Source organism: Protomyctophum parallelum (genome assembly GCF_964188405.1).
Source record: "Protomyctophum parallelum genome assembly, chromosome: 6".
Lineage (NCBI taxonomy): Eukaryota > Metazoa > Chordata > Actinopteri > Myctophiformes > Myctophidae > Protomyctophum > Protomyctophum parallelum.
Genome location: NC_139701.1, coordinates 18221088 through 18248700, shown reverse-complemented (window position 1 = coordinate 18248700; position 27613 = coordinate 18221088). Strand labels below are relative to the sequence as shown.

Genomic DNA, 27613 nt, shown 5'->3' with positions numbered 1-27613 from the left:
AGCAATTATCACAATTTAAATAAATAAGCATATTGAAACTATTTCACATTAACAATGTTGGTAAAACTAAGATATTTGAGGGGAAATATATAATTTATATCCACAAATAAAATATTATCATTGATTAACTCCATTTCTCTACCCTCCATCCCTTTAGTTTCCATGGTTATTGAGCCCCTCCTATATTTAATCTATACTAACCAATTAATCAAGTAATATGAATTGTATGCTATTAGTATAAAGAAGGAGCCTAATCTATTTTCATGTTTTTATAGCATTAAATACTATATATATTCTTTGGTATGTATTAGCCTGTTTATTTTCCATTGATATAATTTCACCATAATAGTATAATAATAATATAATAGTATATATCACCATACATTTTAATATTAGTACATTTAAACAGAAGAGAGCTAATTTAATAACCAGTCACTATTGTTTGATTGTCACTCTTTGATGAATTGAACAAGGTGGTCCACCTTGCAACCAGAGGGCTACAAATACAATCAGTCATTCAGTCAGTCATGCATTATTATATAGACTCGTCGGTCTTTCCTTCCGCAAAATAAAAACGTATGGGTTTCCAATGCTAGACAATGTCAGACCCAAGTCAGTCATTCGTACACACTTCAGTTAGTTTACAGCACTTCGTTCAGAAGAGCAGCCGGGCGATTCCCCGTCATTTGCATTTTGAACGGATCGTTCACGGAAGTGACCGGATCGGTTTCGTTCACCAAGAAGAACTAGTTCTTTTGATTTTGTTCGTTCATGACCGTTTGTTTTGGTTTGCGCACGGATGTTATTTTTGTTGCTTTAGCACAGTAGCTAGCAAAGGCTGCAGTTGCTGAAAGTGAAGAAAACACTAGCCAAAAAGTGAAGACTTGTCGCCAAAAGGGGAAGTCATCTCGCCCCGGGCCGAATGGCCTTCTGCTTGGGCCGAGTGGACTTGACTTTTTGGCGAGTCGCCAAGACCACTCGCCCAGACCACTCGCCAAGGGCGAGTGGTCTTGCTACCGAAGAATCAACTGACTACTTCACTACAAGAAACCAGTCAAAACGCTGCTGCTGAACTTTCGCTAGGAACAGACTGTATCAAATAAGTGACTGCAGGCTGTCACCTCCCTGCAAGGACAGTTTGTAAAATTATTTATTTATTATCATGAATGAAATAAAGAAAAAATAGGTTAATGGAAATATGTTTGCAGGCATTTAGGCCTATATATGTCTATGATAAAAAGGTTATTTTAAAATAACATAGGCCTATGATTATTATCAATAAATTAATATTATATCCATTATCCAGCAATATGAAAACAGTGCACCCACCTTGACAATATGAAAATATCAGCAGCATGATTGATATTAACCACATGAACCCCCGCTAATCCTGGGGCGGGGGGATACGGCAAAAATAGCCGATCTGTAAGCAACGCGACGTCCGTGTTGTGAGCTTGTATCGGGTACTTTTGGTATAGAATTACCAAAAGTAGCCGATCTACAAGCTCTGCTCACAATACGGACGTTTGGTGTTAACAGAAACAGCAGTCCAATAAATGACTGCCTACATAATGAAGTTTTAATGTATTTAATGAAATAGTTAGATAGCATATTCTTTCATGGCAGGAATTAATGAATATTAATAAAACATATGTTCGGACACAATTAATATGTGTCTCACATGCATGTATTTAGCCTACGTTTGTGATAAAGAATCTCACAAATATATTCTAGGCCTACAGCAATTGCAACTGATTCCTCTCCTAACGTCATGCGCTGGGCTTAGTCGAGTTACCCTGGGTACCTTTCCTTTCCTTTCCTTTCCTTTGGGCCTGGGTGACAATGAATCAGATTAGTAATAGCCTAGATTTATTATAAATAAAAATAAAACAATTTCAAATAAATGCACAGATCATTTGTCTCGAGATCTGTAGCTTCGAGATCCGCCAGGGAAGAGAAGAGATGTAAAACGAGGGGAAAACGAAAGTTTAAAAAGTACATTTGTGTTGAGTTCTTTCGCTGGTTCAACTTCTGCCTGTTTTCTGAGTTGGAGCGCTCCGAGCGCAATGAGCGCATGCATGCAGAAGCAGCGCACGTGCGCAAACGCGTGCATGTGCGCTCAAGAGCGAGCTTGCGCAATGCATTATGGGGCAGATTTGCTTCGCTGCGTTTTTGTAGTGACCATCGGGTGCTCCCCGGTGCATTGTGGGATACTTCAGTCCACTACGTTAGGGTGCAAAAATGCTCACTACATATTCGGACACTATGGGCGCGTTCGGAAATGCGCACCGGGAATGTGGTCAGTTTGTTGAGTGTGGTGGGCGGTGACGTCACAGAGTGCGTTCAGTGTGCCTTATTTACGAACGACCAGTTACAACACACCATTTACACTGAGCAACCCTACCCTGCTCAGTGCGTGCACTCGGCACACCCGGTGCGCAGCGCACTGGATTTTCGAACGACAACGCACTGAGTGCACTGAATATACGAACGACAAGAGAGCTCACCAGTGCGTTCAGGGCGCATTTCCGAACGCGCCCACAAACAAAATGGCAGAACCCCAAAATAGTGCACTAAATAGTGCACTATATACATAGAGTATTAAAAGGATAGAGACTAAACTGGCGCGAAGCTCCGCCCCCTCCGCTATTCATGTCAGTGGAAGTTGCTCAGTGGCGTTTTGAAGCACCCGGAAGGCTGCCGGAAGTACCGTCTATTTCCGCATTTTTTCGCTGATTCAGCATTTGGACAAATTTTGGTGTCCAAATCTCTTGGTCCAAATGCGGAAGTGTAGCTGGGCTTTAACATTGAGCGCTCGGTTGCACAGGGTTTCCTCGTCAAGAATCCACGGGTCCGCCTGCAGTCCTTCCTCTTGCCACTAGGGCCCAGCGCTTCAACATTGGAGTGCATTAGCCATGGTTCATGAATTCATACGAGTCATGAAGAAACTTCACCCTGTTTTTTGCGCTCGCTGCATTTACAAGATTTCCGTATATATATAAACATTCAGATTTCAAATATAAAGTACTCACAATTTGTCCCACGGGTGTTAGTTAGTTGCAGCTCCAGCGATTAGAATTTCTGCATCCCGCGTTGTTTAATAAAAAGCATTTTTATCCGAGGTGTTATTTTGCCATTGGCTTTCAACTACGCGCCCCTATCGGTCGGGAGGAGGGTGGCACTCGGTGTGTTCGATATAGGTACGCTGACCGCCCTGCCAATACAGACTAATAGGCGAGTGCGCTCCCGGTGTGCAACTGTCTTGTGGGTGACGTGGGTCCTTCACTTGGAGCCGTGCAGCTCCTGGATCCTGTCTGGGCCCAGGTGTTCTTCCGCCAAGGCCTGCTGGGTGTGGATGGCATGACGACTGACCAACCCAGACAACTCCAGCAGCCCTGAAAAGCCTCTGAATAAAAAGATGCACAATACATTGTGATCAGAAATATGCAAGCTTAGCTGAGGGCCTAGTCACATTTTAATAATTTTCAACTGGTATTCGTATGTTATGGCTTCTCCCAGTTGCTGGACTACAGTGAAATTGTCAGTGGTAATTTATGAGTGTATAAATATAACCAAATGGGCCTGTAACACTGAGGATTTTACGCAGCATTATTTGACGTGGGCATGCTTACTCAGACAGCTCGTGACTGATATCCTTTGAAGCCTTTTTAATTTCCCTCAGGCATGTCACACAATTGGTGTTGTCTTGATCACCATGCGTGCAGTCCATCAGGATCCTCTCACCGTCCTTCAGGCAAACTTCTGCTTTATCTGGTGGTGAGGAGATCCACAGCTTACAACAGAGTTCCAACACAGGTCAGGTCTGTGGAAACCTTGTACTGCAGGTGCAAAACTATAACTTTATTATTATTGTGCCCCATCTGGAGCCCAAAGAGCACAGAAATAGACATTAACCATGAAGGTAATGCCAGGTAATATTCATTGACAAAGCAATGAACTCCAACTGTAACAGCCAATGAAAAAAAAATGACTTGTTGGCATCACTTAAATGTACTACTACAAGGTCAGTCAAAATGTGTCAGTAGCATTTTATTATGAGTCACCAGTCCTAATTATAGTTACGGTATATCACCTTTGCTGTGAGGTAAGCCAACAGGAACGTGTTCATCTCGATGTCGTCCTTATCGTTCTCTGGGTTTTTCTCAGCTTCCAGAACATTCTGTATTGCAATGTTCTCTAAAGCACACGCAATTACTACTAGTACAAACAATTTTGAACGCATGCATAATTACAGACAAAGTACAGGATAAGTAGCAACTAGACTAGAGAACACAGGCATATAGTTTGATCACTTTGAATGAGTTACCATTAATCACAGACAAGTCGTAATCAGGGCGGTGGTGTCCTCCTTCAGTGAATGTGGACTGCAGCATACTTGCACTCACAAAAGAAGATTCTAGATTTGACATCGCTGAGGGCAAACAGTACAGTGGTCAATTATAGCTCAACTCAAACTACATGTCTTGCAAAACAATACTGTGTAGATATTAGCAATTATATATGCAAGAAATCAACTTTTTTCTAATCAAATGGACGCTCCAGGGAGTCCCTCTGAGAGTGCTCATGCAGTCATTTTAGGAGCTGCGTTTCCATTGAAAATGAAGGAAAATGTTTGGCAAAGGTTTAGGGGGATAAAAGGCCAAAATGCCAGGCCTAATTATAGTTACAATCACCTTTGCTGTGAGGTAAGCAAACAGGAAAATTCCCTTTTTATCATTCCAGCATTCTACTGTAGGAGAAATACTGAAGATGAAGGTAAACATGTACAGGTCTCTTTAACCCCCTGTCACATAAAAGTAGCCACAGCTTTTTAGACAATAGACTGCCAGAGTAAAGAAGAAATACAATATGTCAGCCAGATGACAGTAATAAATGGATTTTTCCATTTATCCACTGCAAAACTTGTGAAAATACATTAAAGCCATAAGGTAAAAATGTCATAACCATGTATACAATATAAAATTATATATGTCTACAAAGAAATATGATTAGAACTTTTTTTTGGAACACCCAGGTTTAGGCGAGGAGGGTCTTGGATTGGAAAAGCCAGGTTTAGGTGAGGAAGGTCTTGGTTTGGCAAAGACAGGTTTAGGTGAGGAAGGTCTTGGTTTGGCAAAGACAGGTTTAGGTGAGGAGGGTCTTGGTTTGGCAAAGACGGGTTTAGGTGAGGAGGGTCTTGGTTTGGCAAAGACGGGTTTAGGTGAGGAGGGTCTTGGTGGTACAACGACAGACTCATTGGCAGAGTTACTCTGTTAACAGTTAAAGGACTCAAAATCAAAAGAAATTTATAGTGGTCTTGAAACCTAGCCAATTTGCAACTCTTGTTTTATAATGGTTTGAATCTAGAATTGCAATACATTGATCAAATTGAAATTTCTGATCCGCTTGTATAATTAGACGTTAAACTCACCAACATTGCAGCTGTAGGGCAAGCTTGAATTATCCTCTTTCAATCTGCAAAGCGTTTGTTTCATAAAAATGTTATGAGCTACTTTGTCAACAAATTCCATGCAAACGATTTATTTTGTTGTTGGAGTTTGGAAGTGCTCAAAGTCACTGAACGGCCCTGCGTATTCACCCGTTTCGTATTTACACATAATGCAGGAGGCAGAAGACATCATTTTAATGAAAACGAGCACTTCCAAACGCCAACACAATATCACCTGCATGGAATTTCTTGACAGAAACATCACTATGGTGGAATTTGTATGAATCAAACACTTTGCAGATTGAAAGGGGATCATTCAAGCTTGCCCTACAGCTGCAATGTTGGCGAGTTGTTTAATACAAGCAGATCGGAAATTTCAATTTGATCAATGGGCTGTCAATGGGGAGTATTGCAACTCTAGATTCAACAGAATCTATTGTTGCAAATTGCAGCTACCAGAAACCTATTTTACATGTTCATTGTTTAATGCTTATTGTTTGTATCAGTGGGTGGTTCTTTTTACATTCTAATTCATAATAATAAAGTTTCCTGCATTACCTTTGACGGTCTTCCCGTCTTGACAACAGGTTGTAAATAGCGAGACTTCACAATTATTCCACTGGCTGAAGAGATATCAAGTTACATTATTAGAGATATGCCCAAAACAGTCCACATTTGTCAAGTTTCCAAATTATAATCCATTACAAGAACTCTCGAGAATCGAAAAATACATCTACTAGAGTCTAAATCTTAGGCTATTGTGTTCCCCATATTTATAGCTTCGTGAAAGTGAATGAAGGGATAGCCTACTGCTGAAACAGAAAGTTTGATCCAAGTAGGTAAAAGTCGATATGAAAATGCTAATTTCATATTTAGCCAAAGAATCGTGTTATCAACTTCTGCATTTTACTTTTCGTTAACAGTGTGGCGTGTGGGCTCATTTTACTCACCTTTTGTTTTCTTCTTTACAACAGCACAGTCATCTTTGGAGGTCGCACTTTTGGAACTGAAATCAAAAGCAATTCGTGGCCAGTTAGTTCATCAACAACCGGAAAGCTAAACAGCTGACCGATAATGCATTTTACATTCCCGGGCAGAAAACGATCAGATGTTACCTTTTATTTTCTGTGGACGTTTTAAGAGTACTCGGACCCATAGTTGTTCTCCTGGACGCCATGATTCGAACTAGGGATGTTATCTGTGTCAAAGCCCACATCCAACTAACTTGTCTGTCCCTGCAGCCTCCTTTAAATAGGAGTGGATCCTACCACTGGACACAGAATCAATTAGCAACATTCCTTCTCAATAAATACTTTCAAATAAATACTGCCATAAATAACACCTTGAATAAAAGTAACCTAATGCTCAATAATGCGTTACAATTAAACAAGTATAAATCAGCCCGTAAACTCAATGACAAAAATAAGACAGCATAAGAAACACCCCTCTCCTATAGCACTTGGCCCCTTCCTACTCAAGGGAAATGCCACCAGCAGTGCAGGAGAGACAATTGGCAATCAGTGATCATTTAAACACACAATTTAAAAATAGTCCTTGCATGTTATAGAAAGCAGTGTCATGTGTCTTTGTATATAGGGCACGGGTTGCCCCGTGACAGTCAAGATGGCCAAGATGGTCAGGATGATATATGACCATCTTGACCTTCTTGACACTACACACACACACACACCACACACACACACACACACACATACACACACACACTGTCTGGACTTTTGGTGGAGGAGTTTGGGGAAAATAAAAGCCCTTAACTACAATTTCTATACGATGAAAACAATCTTTGTGGTTCCTCTTTAATCTAACACGCACTCTGTCACCTCACATCTTCTGCTCAATTACAAAATAGGAGTGGTGGAAGGTACAGTAAAGCAGTGGTTCCCAAAGTGGGGTCCGGGGACCCCCAGGGGTCCTTGACGGAGTTCCAGGGGGTCCCCAGCTAAATGATAGTTTGGAACCAAATGGACCCCATGGGTCTGTAACTCAAGAGTGTACACATTTTGTACACTCTCAGAGTTAAATTAACATTGATTTTACAATATGAATTGGGGTCCCAGAGATAGACATGCTGTTAAATGGGGGTCCTTGAAATTAAACGGGTTGAGAATCACTGCTAGAGCCGTAAAAATCTCTTCTCTTATGGGGGTCCCTGGCATATCTCTTCAAATGGGGGTCCGCAGGATAATTAGTGTCAATTTGGGGGTCCTTGACATGAAAAAGTTTGGGAACCACTGCAGTAAAGTACATTTAAGTGTGATCTGCTATTTTTTTTTAAAGTTTGACAGATTTTGAGATTCAATTGTGAAATGGGACATTCTGCATAATGAGTACTTTTTTCTTAACGTTCTGTTAATTACATTTTTGAAGTTTTATTTATTATAAACAAAGAAACAGAGTAACAAAAACATACAAAAAACCAACAACACACACACGCAAGAATAAAACAACACACCAAAAACCAAAACTCCAATACAATCAATATACAAATCATCTCATGGTCAGAAACATCATCCAGGCAAGGCAGGCTAGTCAGGTGACCTGAATCAGGTTCAGTCGGGGGTACGAGTGTAAGGCGGTCAACATGTGATAGAAAAGGCTGCCATACTTTACTGAATTTGGAGATGGAACCACGCAGTGTATATTCGATTTTTTCCAATTTTAAAAAGTATATAGATCCAACATGAATGTGAGGGAGGGTATTATTATTTTTTTGCAGTCTTCTTCTTGCATAATGAGTACTTTAGTATATTTTGATGCCAATGCCTTAGTACTTTTCCTCGAGGAACGTTTTGAATGCAGGATTTTTGTAGCAAGCAGTGTTTCTACATTGTGCTATTGGCACTAAGAAAATATGCGTATGCGACACGTCTTCTTCCACCAACTGGTTCATATATATATATATATATATATATATCCAATCTCACTCAAAGAGCCTGCTGTGGCAGGCTGAGCAGTATGGCTTCTGTTTCTCCTCCTTGAAGACCCCCTGGCTGAGCTGGCGCAGACAGAAGGCACACACAAAGTGCTCGGGGTGAAACTTGCGGTCCAGGGCAGAGATGCAGCGGCCCGTGATGGGCTCGCCACAGCTGCCACACAGCGTGCCTTGGCGGGTGTGGAAGTGCAGGGAGCAGAGGGGCCGGCCGTCCATCTCCATGAAGCAGCCGTCAGTGAACGGCTTCCGGCAGTCCTGGTTGGGCAACAGAGAGGAGGGAAGAGAGAATGACATCTGATTTTGCAACTACAAGAATGTGTGTGACGACCTTGTACTTAGTGGTTCGCTGATTTTTTTTTTTTTTAAGATATCTTTTTGCGGCTTACGCCTTTTATTGATTTTTTTTTGAAGGGACAGACAGTAGGCTGACAGGAAACGGGAGAGAGATGGGGGGATGACATGCAGTAAAGGCCGTGTCGGGTCCGGGAGTCGAACCCGCGGCACACTGCGACTGGATTACCAGTCCGGTGCCCAGACCGTTACGCTACGGCCTGGGCCATGGTTCGCTGAATTGATCGTTTGGCAGGTGTTCAACATAGAACAAGTAGATTAGTAAATAACCTAAATAAAGAAAAGTAAACTAGCTAAATCAGGCAATAGGCTAAGAAATAGAATGATTGTTAAATATTTTGTTTGGATTTTTTGTGGTTGCTTTAAAAGCATGGAATATGATATCATCTATTGTTTTAATCCTGTCTTCATTTCATCACGGAATATCTGCTAAACTGAACAGAAAATAATCAAACTGAATAGAATGCTGGGTAGAAAGTTGGGGTGAATGAGTGCAAAACCATACACATACAGTAGAGAAGGAGAGGAGGGGATTACTTAATAATGGGGGAAAGATAATCTGGGCTTTGTTTGGCTATCATCATGATCAAAGGAAAAAATAGTATCATAATGATCAAATGAAGAAGTAGTGTCATAATGATCAAATGAAGAAATAGTGAAGACAACTCTCTGATCTTCACTAGAGCCTGATTTATACTTACTCGTATGACAGAGTACAAATGAGGCATAAATAATACGAAGCTTGCGAGGCAGTTCAGACAGTCAATCTCGAGGGGGTTCTTGCCATGCTCAAAGGCACATACTATACTCAAGGGGTTCTCATGCTGCATTACTATGTGGGCGTATAAGTGTGTGCAAGTCTCACACGTCATTCGCCGATGCAGCAGTCAGCTGACCAATCGGGTAGGCTACTTAAGCTCACTAGACTCCATGCTCTTCCTGCCTTCCTCTGCTCATGGTTCCCGGTTGTATGTGATGTTTTCTGTTCCTCGTGGTTGTTGCTGCTGCTTTTGCTGTCCGCGTGTGCAGCTACTGCTGCTTAAATTATGCTCCCAGCTACTGTCCATGCTGTGATAAGGGCCTGCAGGTTGTATGCAAAATATTGAGTTTGATATGATTCTGCTAATACTGCTGAGTTCTATCATGTGGCTTCAACAAGCTTCATAATAGCCTGTTCTGGTAATTAAGCCGGATGCGCAGACAGTGCTGCAGCTTCTATTGTAATGTGGTATGTGTCTACATTCAAAGCCACGTTTTCATTTTGCTGATGTTTTGCCAAGTCAGCTCAGGTGCAGTGTTTGTCCCCTCCAGCTATGGGTCCTCAACTCATGTGCAGTGGTTGCCACGTGCGCTTTTATAAGCAACGCTTGTCTTGTCTTCTGTAGTCAATTGTTTGTTCTGGTGTTCTGTCATGGATCCAAATGACCTTGTTCAATGAAATGTATTGTTTCAAGTCATCATAGTCATTAGGGTGTATTGTAGTTAGGTTCTCATGTGTTGAGTCCTAGTCGGGTATGGGATGGTTCTACACCTAGTTGCTTTCTTTCTCAAGATCTGGCAACTCAGCTGCCTGTTTGTGTCTCCTAACAGTTTCATTCATTTTGAAGCAAGACTTCAGTCACACTCTGCTTACCAAAGTATTACTTAACACTTCCTATATGTGCCTTGGAAAGTATTGCTGTGAGTTAACTACCTTAATGGCAATAATAGATTTGGTGCTTTACTGATTTTGTAGCCATGTGGTTTGTTGAGGTTTCCTCATTGCCATGAGGGTTTGTTCATGCTAAACTAATGCTAAAGCTAGCAGCACCCTTTCACCCTGTGATTGATTATGTTTCAGTTTTATGCCTGGCTAACACTAATACGTCTATGCAGCAGCTCTAGAAGAGCTTTCTGACTGTCAATAAATTCATATGTGGCATAGTTATTAATCTTAAAGTTATTCCATGTTTCCATTCTAAGGACGGTATCATACGTTATTGTTCATCTCAATCCTTTTCAGTTATATGCAGTATCATATTAAAGTAGGTCAAGATTGCAAATTGCATTTGCAGTGATCTCATGTCAAGTGACAGCCTTCTGTCTAGTTCATTCACTTCTGTAGATTTGTTTCTAGCTGTTTATTTTTGGATGTAAGTTATAAGTTTGAGATATTATTATTATGTATTTCTCAATGAGCATCGTTTAATTGGTGCTTCTTTGTCGTGGTATCATGTCTCAGCTTCACTATCCGGGTGGAGCTGTCTTGGAGAAGAGTTAAAAGCCTTAACAAACTGCTGCCTCCGTCCGCCCCTCAAGCCTATCTAGCTGCCGGTCTAGTCACTCTAGTTAGTGTACCCTCCTCACTCTCTTTGAGGTCAGAAGTTCAGATCAATATATACGTATACGTATATAGTGTCTTGTCACCATGCGTTGCCCATTTGTCACCTTTAATGTTTCAGATTCATATTGTATGTTCTGTTGATCAGTCCTTGAGTAGGATTAGGTAATGGCTTCGTGGGACTGAAGATGTTTCAGAAGGTGGTAGGCTAGCAGCTTGCCGTGTTGCTTCATTTCTGCACAGCTAACATCCACTGCTCTAAATTGATGAGCATTAATTCATCACTTATCTGTGAGAGGATCCGGGAGGAAGGAAGGCAGCCATAGACTTATGTCTATGTTCGCAGCAAGCTTGGCTTCTGTGTCGCAGTGCTTGTGCGACCTATCAGTTGTGGTTTCCCCGGTGCAGTCTGGGAAATGTACTCTGCCAGTTGTATTCAGATCAGAATTGATTTGATGTCGCTCAGTGCCACTATAGTATTGAGTAACGGCTTTAGGCAAATATCACAGTGATGACGTTTAACGTCCATTTAAATTCTGCAGTGGATATGTCATAAGTTTGGGTTGGTTGCAAACTGGCATAGGAGGCCTTTGCTATGTTTCACCAGTTTCAATTGAAACAGGCCTCCACCCTCAGGGCGCCTTCGAGCGCCGACTGACCGTCAAACCCCCGCCACCCTTGGCCTCTCTCTCTCGCTCACTCGCTGCCTTACTCTCTCCCACAAGGTTAAGTTACACTTATTTCCTGTTAATAACCATGGGTAAAAAATGTGCGGCTTGGGAGGTAAAGTGGAGACACGTATCGTGAAGGGACGACAGGATGAGGAGAGGCGGTGGTGTTGCCGCGTAATTGTCAAGAGTAATGGCTGCGTGCAATATTGAACTGACTCAAAACTATTGTATCAATACACCTGTATCAACAGAATAATTATGTCATAGGTATATATGGAGGCCTCATATTTGGTCTCGAAATGAGCCTCCAGATTCCACCTCATTCAGCAGTGTGTCATCAGGACGACGGATCCAAATGTTTGGCTCATGGTGCTCATTAAACGTCTATGTTAAAGTAGTCCATCTTGTGCAGATGGCCAGTATATCTTGTTAATTTATTCTACGTTGCAGTTGGTAGGGATGGGACCGATTTTCTCTGTGGCTGCTTGGTAGCTACTTTATCAGGTGGAATCTTATTGTAAGCCTACATCTTCTGGTACCAGCTCAGCGGCCTCGTGGTTAGATGTGTCCGCCCCCGGACTGGGAGGTTGCGGCTCGATCACCGGCTGGGTCATTCCAAAGAAAAATGGGACCCAGTGCCTCCTTCGATCCTCTGCACTCGGCACCAATGGTCGGAAATGGAATGGAGTAAGTCCCTGCATCATACTAGTGTCACGTCCAGGGGCTGTACGTGTACATCAATCTGCCTCACTCTACTGAAACAAGAGTTAGGCTCCTGCCCTCGGGCCTCATGACTCGGCAAGGCTGTTTTCCGCTCATCTTAGTTATTGCAACTAATGGCATTGGATGACAGTAACCAATTCATAGTTAATGGCATAGATGTCGTCAAATAACCGTAGCCATTTGTCATTGTTTCTTCATAGAATTGTTTAGTGTTATGTTAAATTGATATATTCATGTATTAATAATTATTAATATTTAATACAAATAAGTGGCTATTCAGGACAGGCACATATCTAGGCATGCTTTCTCTCAAAGCATATCATGTTTTATCTGTTATCTGTGGCTCATTCGTTCATCAGGTTCATGACCCCCAGATGATAACCCTAACCCTTTTGGTCCTAAGCTTTTTTTCAGCACAACAATCACAGATGTCCTGGGTCGCTCAGTCAGGAGATTCACCAATTCTTCTTCAGCCGGTGTTGGCCGGTCGCGGTTTCTTTGAAAGTGATGGTTCTAGTATCTACCGAAGAAGTAAGTCCATCACCATCACCCACGTGCAGGCTGCAGTGCTGTCGATTATACAGCGTTATAGATTGCTTGCATGGGACATAGTAGTGTATCTCATCTTAGTTCTGGACAAGGGTGGTCTCGAACAGTTCTCGGGTCTGCATGACATGAAGCTTATTTTAACTTCTTTAAAGCTCATTATCAATTGCTCAAAGGCCGCATGAAGAGCATATGCCGCTCATGTAAATTAATCCATAAAGGGCCTCTATCACTTGGGTGTTCAAATAGTTTAGGATTAAGATCTAAGGCTTCTCTCTTAAGTATTGGTATCTCGGCTCGCATGGTGTGGGAAGTCTCTTCTGCTGATCTCGACCCTCAGCATGATCTCTGTTTTCCGATCCGTGCTTAGGATCCCCTATTCACTCTTTAATTCATTCAGTCAGGATGAAGTATAAGTAACTCTGTCTTTGCTTGTGTCTTTTAGTTCTGCATCGGGCAACTTGCTCTGGCTGCGTTCTGGACTCCGTAAGGTGGCGTGAGCCCTGCTTAATCGGCTATCGGTCTCCTCAGCTCATTCCCTGGCTACTGAGTCCTGATTCTACTGCCACGCTGATGCAGCAGTCGTCACCTGAAACTCAGGCCATGGTCCTCAGCTGCCCATGAATCATCATCATGTGCATCTAATCGGAAGAGCTTTCAGTTGTTTATTCAGGATGTAATGAGTGCAAGTGCTGTATTCGATCAGGAATGGTAATCTTATTTCCTTGCATATACGGTGGTCGCTGGGGGCAGTTCAATTGGTGGCATGTCACAAGCTAACGTTAATAATGGTTCGTTGATGTTCGTTGGTTCGGCCGATGGCGTTTCCTCATACTGGCGTAGAGGACGTCGGCATAACAGCAGGCAGATGGCGTTTCCTCATACTGGCGTAGAGGACGTCGGCATAACAGCAGGCCGATGGCGTTTCCTCATAGTGGCGTTGAGGACGTCGGCATACCGGTAAGCAGGCCGATGGCGTTTCCTCATACTGGCGTAGAGGACGTCGGCATACCGGTAAGCATGCCGATGGCGTTTCCTCATACTGGCGTAGAGGACGTCGGCATAACGGTGAGCATGCCGATGGCATTTCCTCATACTGGCGTAGAGGACGTCGGCATAACGGTGAGCATGCCGATGGCGTTTCCTCATACCGGCGTAGAGGACGTCGGCATAACGGTGAGCATGCCGATGGCGTTTCCTCATACCGGCGTAGAGGACGTCGGCATACCGGTAAGCAGGCCGATGGCGTTTCCTCATACCGGCGTAGAGGACGTCGGCATAGCGGTAAGCAGGCCGATGGCGTTTCCTCATACTGGCGTAGAGGACGTTGGCATACCGGTAAGCAGGCCGATGGCGTTTCCTCATACTGGCGTAGAGGACGTCGGCATACCGGTGAATGGTTGCACTACACGTAAGCCCTGCGAAAGCAGCTGTAGAATATTCCTCTATAGTGGCAATAGAGGAATGGCCTATCTGCTAGCGCAGCCACGCAAGGCCTTTTTCAATTTAAGCTTAAAGTTAGTATGCCCCAGCTGATCCCAGATGGTTGTCTCGCATCCAAAAACGGATGGGATATCGGCCGGGGCCCCAAATGGGTTTGAGTTCGTCCTTTCACACCACACATTATTTTTCTCAGATAAGCCTAATGGCTACACATGGCTCACGTAGGGCGTTCTCGGTTCTGTTTGTTGGGGGGGTTAGCATATCCGTGCAGGTTCCAGAAATGCATATTTTTTATATTTGCATTTCGTCACTGTGCATTCATAGTGGGTCACCTGCCCGGATCGACGGTGAGAGTTCACCGACGGTATGTGTGTTGGGGGGTTATTGTATATCTATCTCCCTGCTCTTTATGTTTTATGTTGTTGCTTAATCGTGCCGAGCAGGGAGAAATCCAGCAGAGCCGAACGCCAAGATCTAACGGCCGCATTTGACACGATTGATCATTCAATTTTAATACAGCGTCTGGAGCACTGGATAGGCCTGTCTGGTACGGCCCTGTCCTGGTTTTCCTCCTACCTATCAAATAGAAGTTACTTTGTCAATCTAGCCGAGTTTGACTCAGACAAACACGACATCAGTTCTGGTATTCCACAGGGCTCGATTCTTGGCCCTCTGCTTTTCTCCTTGTACATACTGCCATTGGGCGAACTCATTGCCAATCACGGAGTCAATTTTCATTTCTATGCTGATGATACCCAACTATATCTTTCTGTGGCTCCAGATGATCCCTGTGCTTTAGCCCCGCTGGTTACCTGTCTGTCTAGCATCAAATGTTGGATGAATGAGAACTTTCTCAAGCTAAATGAGGATAAGACAGAAGTTCTTATCGGTTCTAGTGAACAGAAAGAATCAATATTAAGCAGACTTGGCAACCTGACTGTAGAAAGTAACAGTACAGTAAAGAACCTGGGGGTTATTATTGATTCTGAATTGAATTTTAATTCACACATTAATCATGTTACCAAGATTGCCTTTTTTCACCTTAGAAATATTGCACGAATCAGAGCATCGTCCTTGGACGATGCAAAAACGCTAATCCACGCCTTTGTTTTTTCTCTGATTGATTACTGCAATGCACTTTTTTCAGGACTGCCTAAGAAAACAACTGACAGATTACAACTTGTCCAAAATGCAGCAGCCAGAGTTTTAACTAGAACTAAGATGAGAGAACATATTACTCCAGTTTTGGCATCACTGCACTGGCTTCCGGTTGTTTTTAGGATTGATTTTAAAATTATTTTACTTGTCTATAAAGCTCTCAATGGTCTCGCACCTTCCTACCTACATGACTGCCTGCCTAAATATGTCCCAAACCGCCCCTAAGGTCTTCCACTGCTGGCCTGCTCGCTTTGCCTAAAGAAATGGCAACAAAAAAATACGGGGAAGCAGCTTTTTGCTTCTACGGGCCGTCAGCATGGAACAAGCTCCCACTGTACCTTCGTCAGGCAGCCTCTGTAGACATTTTTAAAGCTCAGCTCAAGACCCACTTCTACAACATTGCTTTTAATTGATCTTTTATTTTTTATTTCATGTCCTCACTGTATTGCATTACTGCTTGTTTTTTGTCGTTGCCTTGCTTTTCTTTTATTCTCCATTGTTCTGTAAAGCACTTTGAGCTGCATTTCATGTCATGAAAGGTGCTATACAAATAAAGTTTTATTATTATTATTACTATGTGGGCGTATAAGTGTGTGCAAGTCTCACACGTCATTCGCCGATGCGGCAGTCAGCTGACCAATCAGGCAGGCTACTTAAGCTCACTAGACTCCATGCTCTTCCTGCCTTCCTCTGCTCATGGTTCCCGGTTGTATGTGATGTTTTCTCCCACCACCACCCCAGCACCACCGGTGGGCTCTGCTATTTATACTCCCCATGGGGGGGTTATTGTATATCTATCTCCCTGCTCTTTATGTTTTATGTTGTTGCTTAATCGTGCCGAGCAGGGAGAAATCCAGCAGAGCCGAACGCCAAGTCAAATATCATATGCACACTTGTTACTCATTCCGCAAATAAATATTGGTTAAACTATTCGTGAGTTGTCTGTCTGAACATTAATAATACTGAGACAGATATCTCTTCAGTGGAGGAGAAGTGTAAGTGTTAATGCTCTATCTAGGCAACTCTGACAGGTGCTGGGAACGAAAGCACATTTGGAGAACTTAAGCGACTTGCAGCCTACTCTCCAAACACAAACTCCTGTGTTCATTTGCAACACTTTTGCAACAGCTTCATCAGCCACAAGGTTTCCTCGTTTCCTTGTTTCAGAATTCCATCTTGTGGTCAAGACATCATAAATAAAGAGCCCAGCAGTCTTACGGCATTGTGTCAGTGTGGGTGTCCCGCTCAATTCTTCTTCAGCTGTGTGTGCGTGTGTGCGTGCGTGTGTGTGGTCTGAGGTAAAAGACTCACTGCACAGACGAAGCACTCTGGATGCCAGGTGCCGTTGGCTGCGTTGAGGTAGTTCTGTCTCACTGACTCCCCACAGCCAGAGCACTTTGGAGCAAAGAGGCGATAGAAGTCCTTGTTACAGTATGGCTTGCCGTCCTTCTCCAGGAACCCTGGCATAGGAAGAAAACAGAGACACCGTTGACTGACTGACTGATTGATAATCTTTTGTGACGACTAGGTCATAGGGAGTAAAACGTGTTACCTTCAGGTCCAAAGCGGTCTCCACAGTGAGCACAGAAGAAGTGGTCTGGGTGCCAGTTCTGGTCCAGTGCAGTTAGGATGTTCTGGTTTGGGAGTCAGAGACGGGTCAGCCACAGAAATATAAAATGTACCCTCCTCTGAGGATCACTAATCTTTTATTATGCAAACAAATAGAGATGTTCAAATGTCAGCCAGCGATTTCGACAGTACCTCAGAAACTCATTACAAAAATAATACCCAGTATCTAGAATATGTCTGTAAGGATAATTTATAATTATAGATGAGCCGACAAAAAGGGGAGCGTAAAACGCTGTGTTCATTTATCTTGTTGTGTGTCTGAGAGAGTCAAAGTGTGTGTATGTTTCAACACTCTCAGGTGAATGTGGAGGATTAGCACCTGCAGGATGGCTCCGTTGCAGTAGGCACAGCGAGGAGAGAACAGCTCTTGGTAGTCTTTCTCACAGTAGGCTTGTCCGTCTCTCTCAAAGAAGCCGCCGGTGCCCAGCTCTGTCTCACACTTGGCACATGCAAAGTGTTCAGGGTGCCACGTCGATCCAAGGGCTGTGATCATCTACACATGCAGTGATGCAGAGAACACATAGTCCAGGAACAGATACAATGGGAGATGTTTATTGTAATATTTACTGCATAATTTATGGAGATGCATATTAACCACTTAAACCCTATAGGTTGTGCGTCAAATAGTGGAAAAAAATCACACCTGTGCGAACTGAGTGGTGCAACTATACTTTTATTGTGATAGTTACTGTACTGTACTGTACTGTACTGTACTGTACTGTGTTATTGTTAGTTATACTTTTATTGTTATAGTTGTGGTGCTCAGTGTGAGTGGCCCTTTGGGCTGTCCAACAGTGCCACTTTAGGTCACCCAGCGGTATTGCAGCTGTTGATACCCCAAACGGACATATGGACTAGTCACATATGGACACACACGGCATTGGAACGGTGTGCACCGCTCAAAAAGCTGATCAACAGGCTCACATGACTGTTGTGTTGTGAGCTTGTAAATCTGTTATTTGTGTTTCCAAATTTTGTTCACATCCATGTTTCCTGAATGTTCACCTAATTATGACGAGCCCAGAATAGGGATGCTGGGGTTCATGTGGTTAAGAGGTTTACAACGGTATTATGTTTCTGCCCTGAATTACCTTTCCTGTAATGAGCTTGCCACAGGAAGCGCAGTGGCCCTTGGCTGTGGTGCGAACACCGATCTTCGCCAAGTCAGAGCTCAGCCCTCCCAGAAGATCGTCTATAGCGTCTGTCTTCCTACTCTGGGTCGGTCCTGTCACCTTAGCGCCTGTTGCAGTGCTGTCATTGTCCTGAAATCCATTATAGCTTTTCTTTTTCACAGACAGCTTTGGAGCCAGGGGTGGTGGGGCTGAGGAAGACGGTGGAGTCTAAAAGATAAGATATTAAATAAATACCTCGTGTTTTTATACAGTAGGCTATAGTTTTGAATCTCTACCTGTTTGGTATACTATATATCTTTTGGTTCACCTGAACCTATAGTCTCTCGAGACTGAGTTGGCTCAGGTCAAATTCAAAGGCACTGTTTTTCCTTTATTTTTGCCGATGGGTTCTAAGATTTACCTGAACCTGGCACTGTATAGCAAACTGCAGCAGGGAGAATATATCCCACGCCACAGTATACTTTAAATATGACAAGGCTGCCCTCTGCTGATACAACATTATTGTGCATCTCAAAGAGCTCATGTAATGAAGTAGTACTTCCCCATTCTTGATAGCAGATAGGCAGTATACAGAAAGAAAGAACTAAAACACAATTACAAAGAAATAATTGAAGCAATATTTGTAACCAAAATAAAAATATCACATGTATATTCTATTTTTTGCTTGGCAAATACCTTAAGTAGCCAATTTAAGGTATTTTCATCACTAAACCACATCACACCAAATATTTAAAGGAGAATAGAATATATACATAATACAATATATATATATATATACAATATTTAGTTACAAATGCGGTCTTCCTCTATAACCCCCGAGGAACGGCCGGACTCAAAGGTCAATTCATTGCTAATTTATTGGCTGAGGATCTGTGTGTGTAGCCAAGCATCTTGGTGCCACTGTGTCAAACATTGTGTTATCCTCACTATCATACTCACTGCTGGTCCCAGGGCCAAAAGGTCATCCAGGATGGAATCCAGGTCCTTATTGGAGTTTAAGGAGGCTTCCACAGGTGCTGGCAGCTCACTAACAGAACGAATGTTTGTTTAGTCCAAATGTTTCATACCATGCTAATGATGACACATCATATAGTTTTATACCCAGATACACACATGCAGAAATATTTGATAATTGCAGCATGCATGCAAAAAATAGTAGACCTACAGCTGTGATGCGTTGTGAGCTTGTAGATTTCCTCTGCTATTTCCGTGCCCAAAATAGGCACACCAGAGTATTGTTCACAAAGAACAGAAATACTGTATATTAATTAAATAAAAATGTACCGGTATGCATGTACAATATTTATAGTTTACACAGGATTTAACAGAACAGAGCACATGAAACGTAACTTGAGGCTCACCTGTACACATTGGGGGACGTAGATCGAACTCCTTCCTTAGCTGCTACTGCTAGTGCAGCATAACCTGAAGCTAACAGCAACTGTTGAAAAACAACACACAGCATCACTACATAATTCTGTAGCCAGTTTACCAGTAACGCCTGAGGGCGAGAAGCCCACGCATCTGCCTGGGTGACAGCAGACTGCTGGGTGAGCAATGGTGCTTTGGAATGGGGGGTCAGATCAACATATGGAATGAATTCTGTACTGGCCATATGTGGAGTGTGTCTTGAGTGTACAGGGTTTGATGAGGTCAGATCAACATAATGGAATGTCAGAACAGGTCAGCTCCATATATGGAGATGTATGGGTGGCAGCGGGGGCAGTGTCTTGAGTGTACAGGGTTTGATGAGGGCCCAGGTAGCGCTGGGCCTTCATTTTCTGGCCTGTTGAGAACTCTAGTTTTTGTCGGCTGCCGGACGCAGCTGCACTAATAACTTTGGGGCAGGCCCGTCTAGAGTTTAAATGGACAGGTATCAGTCCAAATGGAGACATCGAAGAAGAAGGGAGGATCAACATATGGAATGTCAGAACAGGTCAGCTCCATATATGGAGATCTAAGGGTTTGAGGTGAGATGTAGAGGTGCTTGCCAATATTGATGACATCCATATATGGGCTTAATTTTGATGACGTCACGAAGCATGACCATATATGTATGTGGTGTGACTGACTGACTGATCGACTGACTGCCTGACGGGAAATGCACGATTTCATTGTTAACTGCGGTCGCAAAAAACATTTAAAAAAATTAGCATCCGTTTTCATAACAATGTTGACGATTGGACCTTTAAAACAAAACTAATACATCAAAGTACAGTATTCACCACACACACACCGGATGAACATAAAACAAAATCTTTGAGTACGATGAAATGATTAGACTTCACTGCGGTTAATGTTTTCTGGTCAGTTACTATGACAACCTGCACAATCCATGTTTAGCTTGAAATATTCACTTTCTCTGAAGTAAGTTTTCTTCCCTATACTGTTTTCACTGATTATGAGAGAGAGCTGAGTAATTGTACATTGCATACTGTAACATCAGACAGTGGACAACTTGATACTGTGTAGTGACTAGTGAGTGATTAACATGAATGACAATCACAATTTGTGTGGTGAGGAGCGAGTGACCACGTGCTGAGGCAATCCATGCAATGTGCAATAGTGATTGTGTAACTATCAACATCATGCCATTTTGATTTAAATCATCAAAGCATCAAGAACACTGTGTCAATACGTCCCTTCTTGTAAAAGCATTTTTTGAAGTACAGTAGTTGGAGGGGTAAAGGTTGTCTTCTGCTTGGAATGTCCATATATCGGTACCATGTCTTGATACAAATGAATAAATAAATGAATAAAATCTGTAGTTTTTTTGTGACCAAGTTTTTGTTAAGCATTTTTCTATAAAATCTGTAGTTTTGTCCTCACCTCTCTGGATGAGGATGCTTCTCCACTCTTCTCAGAGACTGACTCAAGTTCTGGTGAATGCTGGTATTGGACCAACTCCTCCAACAATTGATCTACGATGTGACACATGATCATATATTATAAATCATCGTACATGCTTGAACACAGTCAGAAGCATACAGACATGGGTGTGCAGACAAATATCAGCACAAATGTAGGGGTGCAATAGTTCATCGATTGAATCAATTATCAAAACATAATTGATAATTTAACAAAATAAGGCAAAAACGTATTTATAAAAAATGATGAACATGAAAAGATTGTTGTTATTATTATTATTATATATTTTTTGCAAGAATGTTATACATTTTATACAAAAACATTTTCTACAAACAAATCTAATAAATTCTATAAATAAAAATGTAAAAAAGTATAGTGAAAATAGCCGATCTACAATCTCACAACGCGTCTAATTTTCTGCTATTTTCACAATTTAAAAGTGTGAAAAAAATGTTTTGTCGTGACCCATAGTAATTGGTCTGTGACCCACAAATGGGTCCTCCTGACCCACTGTTTGGGAAACAGTGCTGTACAGTAGTACACTATGCATACAGAGTACTGTACAATGTAAGGTGCTTCGGACTGAGGTTGAGGTTTGTTCAGGAAGGCAGCTTCTTCAAGGAACTGAAACACGTTGCACAAATTAAACTTCTGCTATGGTTACAAGGCAATTGTACTGGAGGATCCTGATGTAAAAAGTCTGTATTGACCTGTACTTTCGTTGAACCTACACCTATTCTACAAACTGTGAATAAAAATTTAAATACAAAAAAAAAGTGGTGGAAAAGGTACTGCATTTTTAAGTAAAAGTACCAATGTTGCAATGTAGAAATGCTCTGTTACAAGTAAAAGTCTGGTAATCAAAAGTAAAAGCACAAAGTTATTGGCATCAAAATGTACCAAAAGTAAAAGTACTCATTATGCAGAAGGTCCCATTTCACAAGTTTTCAAATGTATAAAAGATCTTTAGAAAATAGTAGATCTACAAACTCACAATGCGTCGCTAGGCATTGTGAATTTGTAGATTGTGGATGTTCAAATGACCAAAATGTATATAGGGCTGAAGGGGTTAATGTATGTTTTGTAATAATAATCAATAGTTAGCTAGTTAGTTAGTTATATTATATATATATTACATTTGCCCCTGAGATGAGTAAATAAATGTACTTTGTTACTTTACACCACTGCTCAGTAGTAAGTACTGTTAGCAAGTACCGTAATCTGTAAAGCACCTTTCCAGGGCAGAGACGCCACAAGAGCTTCATAGAGGAAATAAAGCGTAAGCATGACATACATACAATGCAATAAAAACGGAAATAACTACAACATTAACAATGACACATGAGAAGCGATCTACAAGATATCTCAACTCTAAGTTTGTGGATAGGTGATTTTGGCAATTTATTTTGTAAATGACGTTAAAGATTTTGAAAGATTTTCACTTCATTACACTGAAATCCAGCTTGCTTCCTTTGTCATAATGTGATTATACATCAGGCATTTTGAAAGTTAGAGCTTCTAAAGGGAAGGTGACATTAATACAGCTAGCATTCATATAAGAATTAAGAGCATGAATGTCCCCGTTTAAACATACATTATACATGATCAAAAGGTGGTGAAATGTCCTCATTTCACCACTGCTTTCAACTAGGTTTGTTTAATTATTCAGTTTGTATCTATATATTTACGCTAAACCCACTGATTAACTATTGTCATGTCCAAACAGCAATGCAAAGTGTGAGAGATAATACGTTCTCTTACCTAACTCATCCATGTTTGCCCTGTCACTGAGCCAGCATGTGTGTGTGTGTGTGTGTGTGTGTGTGTGTGTGTGTGTGTGACTGTGTGTGTGTGTGTGTGTGTGTGTGTGTGTGTGTGTGTGTGTGTGTGTGTGTGTGTGTGTGTGTGTGTGTGTGTGTGTGTGTGTGTGTGTGTGTGTGTGTGCGTGTGCGCGCGCGTGTGTGTGCGTGCGTGCACGTGCGTGACGTGTGTGTGTCTGTGGAGGAAGTGACAGAGTGCTAACTGTCACTTCCTCTGATGCAAACGTACGTGTTTTCACAGATTGCATCTCTTTTTAAGAATAAAGGTCACGTAAAAATATAATAATGACAATGGTAGTGAAGTGAAAAACTAATTTTAGTGGAATACAGGAAACGGCATGGACATGGAGGAGCCCCTCATAAATCTACAATTTTCATTTACAAGTAATTTGTGTGATAGATACATGAATATAGGCAGAAATTAGAATAAATTGGTTAAGAGGTTCATGTTACATCCATCAAAAGATATTGGAGGCTCTCGAGTCCTGTCGAGTCCTGTGTGACCGGCTACAACTTGAACTTTATATACTGTAGTTAGTGTAGTAGATAAGGATTAATACGTAAGCCCTATGAATTTTGACTGATTAACTGTTAAATGTCCTGAACCTAGCAAGTTCAGAATTTGTGGCGAGACATGCAAATTTTCCACATCACGTGTCTCAGAAAGGGTGAGGAAGGACAAGAGCTGCTGCTCCTAATCAGAAGTGTTACTTCATAGCCTATGTGTGATGCTGACGTCTTCATATGCTATTCTTGGTTTGATCATTCTCTCTTTTGAGTTTAGCACACCAGTTCCCTTGTTTCTTCTAAAACCCAGACTCAGGAGGGGGAAACTAAATGACCTAGCCTAGCTAGCCTGGGGATAATTTCAGGGTGCCGTGTGGCTACATGACATGGTTTTCAAACATATCCCATTCTCCAACATTAAAGCTAAGATGGGGTAAAAAAAAAGAAAAAGGTCAAGAAATTGAGCAATGAGCAAGAATGAGTGAAAACAGTTAACTGTCATTGCAGTAGCAGTGTTTCCCAGGGGGGCTGGAGACCAAAAATCAAAGACCATAAATTGCTTCACTTCACTTCATTTTTGAGGAAGTTTCAAAAATTGTGAAAATGTATACAAGCTGCTGTGAGCTTGTACATAATCTATTTTTGCTATTCGTCGTACAAATTATATAGGGATTAAAGTTAACAACACAATTGTGTGTCCACCACTGCTTACATGATATGCCCCTCATCGGCCACCAAGTGTTTTAGTGTTGCATGGACAGTTGTACACGTCCACAACATATCTAGACTGGAAAACTGTAAAGGACATTCTGGTTTTAATCCTATGTATAAACGACCAGGACTACTTGTATCTGAACAGACAAAAATGACATGCAGAGTTCTGCAAGGCTCCATTCTGGGGCCTCTTCTATGTTCAACTTCTTCTTGCACTTCTTAAACTGGCTCAGATTATGGAAAACAACAAAAAATATGTTACCATAGTTTTCAGCGGGACAGTGCTCTTCTCCTTTTTCAACCCCCTACTGTCTGGTCCCATGCAGTCAACACCTCAGCTTCTGACCCCCTGGATGGATGGATGGGCGGACGGACAGACGGACGGACGGACGGACGGACGGACGGAGGGCCTACCTAGACGATAAATGGATAGATGAGGTGGGGTTGCAACTGGAGAGATGTCATAGTGGCCTAATAGTGAACTCATGTCTGTTATGTTATACACAGTTTTCTACGGCCTGTTATACACAGTTTTCTAAGGCCTGTTATACACAGTTTTCTAAGGCTTACCATTTCAAAATAGGCCACATCAGTCTATTTGCATTGAAAAATTGTTTAAAAGTGCATAGCTGGCCCAGGCCGTAGCGTAACGGTCTGGGCACCGGACTGGTGATCCAGTCGCAGTGTGCCGCGGGTTCGACTCCCGGACCCGACACAGCCTTTACTGCATGTCATCCCCCCATCTCTCTCCCGTTTCCTGTCAGCCTACTGTCTGTCCCTTCAAAAATCAATAAAAGGCGTAAGCCGCAAAAAAATATCTTAAAAAAAAAAAAAAAGTGCATAGCTCATAAGCCTACTTGTGTGGAACCAGGGGTCACCAACATGTCCGTACACGGACAAATGTGTCCGTGGACTGTGGCAAAGATGTGTGGCTGGGTGGGTGCGTCTGAGCCATAGACTGTAAAAAATATGGACAAAGCGTTCGCCGGGTCTAACATGGACGTAAAATGAAGCCTGTTATTCCTGCATTGTAAGTCGCCATCTTTCTAGATCCGTTTGGTACCAGCTGGCCATTGGCTGGCTCCGTTTTGGACCAGCTGGCCATTGGCTGCCCAGACAACGAGGCGGGACTTCCCCCCTTCTTCTCCGTTGGTTTTTATTTTGACTCGAGTGGGAGGGGAATCCCGATCATAGACTGTAACGGTAGCCACGCCCCTCAGAACATACGCGATGGGTTTTTTTCTTTATGGTCATTTTTTTAATTAATGGGAACATAATTTTCCAAAAAGAATATTATGACATTAGAAATGAGACTTTAAACTAGTGACTGGAAGAAGAAAGTATTCATGACCATGTTTATTAAGGTAATACAGTCTAGGTGAAGTTGGGCCAAAATACATGGGCCTCTATGGAGCTATGGGGCTTTTTGGGTCCAGTCCAGCGCCACAACAGGCCATTATATGAACTACCGATTTCAAATGAGGCTTCACAAAATATCTGGCTGACTGCCCCCCTGGTCTGAGCACGAAAACAGCATGGTTGTCTTTCACCACCTGTGCGCAACCTAACACACACACAAACACACGCACATATTAACTGTATATATGGTGATTTCGGGTGTGCCAGTACAGTACAGTACAGTAGAGTGAGGGACCCCACTGTAACGCTGTCATTTCTCAACCATTTCGGAGGCGGGGCGGCTCGCCGGAATCGGGCCGGCACCCTGGGTGTGTTCCCCCATACGCTTACGCATACGCTTCTTCTTCCACTGAAAAAGAGAAACAAGTTACATTATAAAACAAGTCTCATTACACCAGAAAAACGAATGCAATACTAGAGTAAATGCATGTGCATTTACTATCCTCTTTTTTTAGGTTAACACATTTAGCTGGGAATGGCTAACATGTCTAACATGCGAGTACTACAGGAACTACCCATAGATCCGAAATCCCGTTAGTCCGAACATGCACTGCTCCCGTGCTTGCGGTTAGGTTTAGGTTAGGGTTAGAGATAGGGATAGTAATTTCGGAACAATGAACCTTCTGACTAATGACACGGCACCAGTACTACAGAGTAGCTAGCATGGCTAAGATGCGATTTACTACATCATAATACAGTCAAAAAACACAAACCTTGGCTCTCATCTCGAGGAGGGTCTGAAAGGAGAAAAATAAATGTCACGGGTGAGTTAGATGGCCATTAGAAACACGTTGATTCATTTGGATTCAACTCGAGTATCCACAGAAACAAAATATGTTGACCTACCGTGAAAGCGAAAGTGTCCAGGAATGGCGTAAAAGCTTAAGCGACGTGATATTTATAGGCAGTCCTGCTGCGTCATCTCTTTAACGCACCACTAAATGCAGGTGAATTAAATAGTCTAATGATGTCCTATGGCCCTGGGCCATGCCAGGCCAGGCAGTCCGACTTAATTTGCCACACAGAATGCATCCAGCTACAATTAACAATCTACTCTTTTTGGCAATCGACAGTTCGACACTGTATTTTGCCTGACAACTTTGCAATTTAGCTACCTACAGCAATGGTTGATTTGGGAATGGACACACAAGCGGTGTGCCGAGGCTCAATAAATTGCTGATCCACACACGGTGGCAATCGCATTGATTTATTCTCCGTTGAATTATCTTGTCACTTTACTACATAATTTTTTATAGGACAGCGTGTTTGACACCGTCGCACTATCTGCCGCCTACCAGTGGTAAAATAGAAAATTGGATATACTTTATATATTTAAGTGCAATACTTAATTAGCCTACGTGTACTACTACGTGTAGCCCGCGGACCCCCATTTGAAGAGATCTGCCAGGGAGTCAGGGACCCCCATAAGATTTTTGCAGCTCTAGCAGTGATTCTCAACCCGTTTAATTTCAAGGACCCCCAGTTTTACATGCATTAGGCTACAGACCCCCATTTAATGTAATTTCTATCTCTGGGACCCCCATATTGATAATATTGTAAAATCAATGTCTCAGAGTTACAGACCCATAACATATAGCAGTGGTTCCCAAACTTTTTCGTGTCAAGGACCCCCAAATTAACATGTATTAGGCCACGGACCCCCCATTTGAAAACATATGCCAGTGACCCTGCAAAGGGAGGATTTTTACGGCTCTAGCAGTGATTCCGAAACATATTCATTTCATGGACCCCCAAATTCACACGCATTATGCTACGGACCCCCAATTTAATGTTATTTCTATCTCTGGTATGCATATCCCAATTTATATTGTAAAACCACTGTTAATTTAACTCAGAGAGTGTACAAATAGAACTAGACCTAGAATGCCTGTGATCATTTAATTATAGCCTA

General features: G+C 42.3%; 1 protein-coding gene and 1 long non-coding RNA gene across 2 annotated transcripts; both read right to left on the bottom strand.

Moving 5' to 3' along the window:
- Positions 1–6024: 6024 nt before the first annotated feature.
- Positions 6025–6634, bottom strand: LOC310859743. The gene is made up of 3 exons (XR_014569336.1): positions 6565–6634; positions 6400–6455; positions 6025–6072 (listed from the first exon to the last, which is right to left on the bottom strand). It is a non-coding gene; the product is annotated as an uncharacterized lncRNA (long non-coding RNA).
- Positions 6635–7870: 1236 nt separating this feature from the next.
- Positions 7871–23041, bottom strand: lpxn (leupaxin). The gene is made up of 9 exons (XM_083767483.1): positions 23003–23041; positions 21203–21294; positions 19735–19814; positions 19313–19400; positions 18332–18580; positions 17560–17733; positions 17164–17245; positions 16923–17071; positions 7871–8654 (listed from the first exon to the last, which is right to left on the bottom strand). Exons 1-9 carry the CDS (start codon positions 23013–23015, stop codon positions 8388–8390), a joined length of 1194 nt encoding a protein of 397 aa, XP_083623609.1. The 5' UTR covers positions 23016–23041; the 3' UTR covers positions 7871–8387.
- Positions 23042–27613: the final 4572 nt, after the last annotated feature.

Coding starts and splice junctions, on each gene's coding strand:
- lpxn (XM_083767483.1), bottom strand. Junction 17,246..17,559: donor GCAACGGAGCCATCCTGCAG/GTGCTAATCCTC, acceptor CTCCCAAACCAG/AACATCCTAACTGCACTGGA. Junction 17,072..17,163: donor AGACCGCTTTGGACCTGAAG/GTAACACGTTTT, acceptor TTCCTATGCCAG/GGTTCCTGGAGAAGGACGGC.